This window comes from Hordeum vulgare, chromosome 3H, assembly GCF_904849725.1.
Source record: "Hordeum vulgare subsp. vulgare chromosome 3H, MorexV3_pseudomolecules_assembly, whole genome shotgun sequence".
NCBI lineage: Eukaryota > Viridiplantae > Streptophyta > Magnoliopsida > Poales > Poaceae > Hordeum > Hordeum vulgare.
The window spans coordinates 586,102,525-586,106,187 of record NC_058520.1 but is presented as its reverse complement, the minus strand read 5'-3'; the positions used below and the strand labels follow the sequence as shown (position 1 = coordinate 586,106,187).

The 3,663-nt window shown below is 52.5% G+C and overlaps 1 protein-coding gene across 1 annotated transcript; it reads left to right on the top strand.

The window, feature by feature from the left end:
- On the top strand, positions 1–1,415 carry LOC123445374. Its single transcript, XM_045122347.1, has one exon. It carries the CDS (start codon positions 3–5, stop codon positions 1,254–1,256), a length of 1,254 nt encoding a protein of 417 aa, XP_044978282.1. The 5' UTR covers positions 1–2; the 3' UTR covers positions 1,257–1,415.
- Positions 1,416–3,663: the final 2,248 nt, after the last annotated feature.

Here is a 3,663-nt window from a genome sequence, read left to right as displayed (position 1 = left end):
AAATGTCGTCACACCGAAGAAACCCCTCCCCCTCTCTGCAAAAAATCCCCCAAAATATGGACTGCGACAGGCGGGCTCCGGCGGCCTCATCGGTCCTCGGCGACGACGACCTCCTCCGCGAGATCCTCATCCGCCTCGGCTTCCCCAACCTCCTCGTCCGCGCCGCCCTCGTCTCCAAGCGGTGGCTCCTCCACGCCTCCGATCCGGTCTTCCTCCGCCGCTTCCGCGACCGCAACCCGCCCCGCGTCCTCGGCGTCTGCGCCGGCTACTCCGCGAGACCGTACAAGTTCGTGCCTCTCCCGCAGCCCCCGGAGCTCGCCGCCCTCTCACGCCGCGCGGCCTCCTCCTGCGCCGACGCCTTCGCCCTCGGAGGCCAGCGCATCGAGCACTGCCGGAACGGCCGCCTCATCGTCGACTCCCTCCGCAGGGGAACATTCAACCACTCCGTCCTTGCGCCGCTGCTCTCCGGGGAGCCCGAAGCGGTCCTCCCACCGATCCCGCCGCCCGGCCGTCACCCGGGGCAGCCCGCTCAAGGGGCATTCACTCACATTTTCCTACCCGAGGATGGGGGGTGCAACGGCATCACCTTGGTGAATCTGTGGAAGGTCCAGCGAGAAGTCCGCGCGGAGGTGTACGTGTTGGGAGCCGGCGGATGGGGCGCCCCTTCCACCGCCGTGACAGAGATTGAGCTCCAGTATGCTGCAACCTTCTTTGCAAAAATGCTACCACCTGTCCATGGCAAGGTCTTCATGGTGACCGGCTTTGGGTACACCCTGGGTCTAGATTTGGCCGCGGCAAGGTTCGTGATGCTAGAGCTACCAGCTGGAGTGCAGTACAATTACATGCTCTCATGTGCGGAGGGTTCCGGGATCTATCTTGTGACGGCAGACCGGTTTCAGCTCAGTGTGTGGCTCCATCAGATGACAGGCGACAACCATGGCGCGGGCGGCTGGCTCTTGGTGGACACTTTTTCTGTTCTTGAGGCATGCATACGTCTTGCGGGTGACAATTGGGTGTCTTATGAATATGTTAATGTGGTCGTAGTTGGAGACAATGCCGACTTTGTATTCTTGGATCATCCAGCAAGCGGTGTTCTCTTTTATGTTCATCGCAGTAGCAGGGTGGTTAAGAAGGTGTATCAGAGGACGGCAGATGAACATGTGTGTAGAGGCGTGGCTGTACGTATCTCCCCTGTTATGACGACCTGGCCACCTATCTTCCCAGCACTGAGCATAGGACATGATCAAGGGGAATGATCCCCTGTGTTTGATCTATTTAATATCGTCACTGAGTATGACTTCTGTAATATAGGAAGGTATGTACTTTCAGTTATTTCTCTTCCTAGAACACTAGATGTTCCAGTCATGTATGTTGGATACTTTTCATTTCAATAAAAAAACCTGAAGTTTGCAGAAGTATATTGCAATATAGCTTAGCAATGCAAATGTGTAAACTTTGGTGTGTTGCAGTCATGTAACTTGGATCTTAAGAACCTCTGTTTATTTCACAAAAATAAAATTTAAGATACACAACCTGTATGCTGTATCCCTTTCATTTTCCCTGTATAAAGAAACTACAGCACTGTACTTAGATCTTAACTACTACTTCCTTTTCATACCTATATCCTCGATAAGAATGTTCGCCTACTCAAGTGATACATTTTTTCCGTTTGCTTTTTTAATCCCGTCAGATAATTTAAGCAAAAAATCATATATCCTTGCTGCAAATATTACTCGCATACTATACATCCTTCTGATTTTAAGATAACTGAAGTGAGACAGATGCAAATAAACAACTAAGATTTGTCACTGTTTTCCAGAAAAAATAGATTCTCTAATTTGTGATCAGGTCCAGAGCTTGAAGCTGTAAATAATTCTTCAAGTAAAGATATGAATATGACAAGTCTTAGTACCCTACTCCTGAAACTAGATGGAAGAACAAACTTAGATACTGGAAAGTCCAACTCATTGCTATGTCTCCCTGCTGCGAATACCTGCAGAGCTTTGTCTGGTTAAGCGATAGATAACCCAAGAGCAGTCCAATTCTATTAACGAGGGAACTCTTATGGCCCAGTTTGTTTGAGCTTCAAGAAACAGATTCTGCTTTGCCAGTGAAGTTGAATCTTTAATCTGAAACAAACAACTATTTCGAATTAGCTTTGCCAGTGAAACTGAATCTGGGATCTGAAACAAACAGTTAATTGGAATCAGTCTCAAAGTGTACTTCAGTGGCGAAGCTGATTCTGCAAATGAGCTTTACCACTGAAGAGAATCTACAGGTGATTCGAATCCAATCAAAGCTGAAACAAACATGATCTTATACAACTGTGAATCAGCTTTGCCACTGAAGTGAATCCCTAGGTGATGCAAATCCGAGTGCCCCTGCAACAGATCTGCCCCTACCGGTGGAAGACCATGTCGTAGAGCGCCATCAAGCGAATGTGATGAACTTCTGCCTTGGCCTGCACGAACTGCCTCGGCGCCCATCACTGTTGCTCTAGAGCATGCACAATTGACTCAGGAGACATAGAGGGACGACAACCATGCACCGTGGCAAGGAGCGCGTGGCCCGTGAAGTCTGCCTCTAGAGCCTCCATCCCTGCGTTGCGCGAGACCATGCAGGGCCCCCTAGCACCCAACACCCAATAGTCGAGTCGGCACTGTGCGAGGCTCTGGGTCAGGCTCACGGCCGCCGAGCCCACGATAGTGGAATTGGAGGCCAGCAAGCCAACCCGTGGCGAAAGAGGCCTCCCGATAACCGGCGACACGAGCTCCAGTGACGAGAAATGTGGCCATCCTCGGGCCTCCGCGTTTGCCAAGGTGGGAGCGGTGGAGTCTTTGAAAACGACCGGCATAACCTGTCAGGTGGAGCGTGTCAGCCGCTGGCAATGCCGAGACCGCCGTCGCCACCGAAAGGGTGCCCACTGGAGTGGGGAGCACTTCCCAGGCCAGTACCGTCAACCCGTCCCCACCAGAATGCTCTATATAGTTGTGGCAGCGCGAGTGCTCTTTCGTTGTCCCCTGGTGGCCTGGTTGGTACCTTGACGGCAGGTCCAGGAAGGACGTCGTTCGGTCGATGACCTCTAGGACATGGAGACGCAGCGGGTGAACCAGCGTGGGCCGCTCCGTGGGATGATCCGGGAATGCGGGCAGCATGGATCGTCTGGATCTGCCGTGTTGGGCACCCTAACCGGCTCTCGAGCCTCAAAGTCTTATTTGAGGGGCACACCGGAGGGATTGCGCAGCCAAGCGGTGACCACCAGCTGCCACCGGTCTTGGACGGGAAGAATATCCACCAGCTGGACGCTGATGTGATTCATGGGCTTGCTCAGCGCTCCCCACTCAGTTGGTGGTCCGGGCCGAAGAGTGCGGCCATCCATGGCTGACGGTGTGATGAGCTCGTCCTGTCCGATGAGGCCAAGGCGCTTCAGGAGCACCATTTGAGCACGGTGGTATGGCCTGCCATCGTCCTTGGCGGAGAGACGTGCGCTGCGACATGGAGTGAAGTACACCGGCAAGCATGTATTCATTTTATTCAGCTGGTAGCATACAGAAAATGTTTGTGCTCCTAGAGTATCATCTTCAGACTTCAGTTATCAAGATGATCTAAAAGCGCTTGTTTGAAGGCAGCACAAAAAACGATCCTGCCAGCTGAGTGATTTGA

Coding starts and splice junctions, on each gene's coding strand:
- LOC123445374 (XM_045122347.1), top strand. CDS start 3: ATGTCGTCACACCGAAGAAACCCCTCCCCCTCTCTGCAAAAAATCCCC.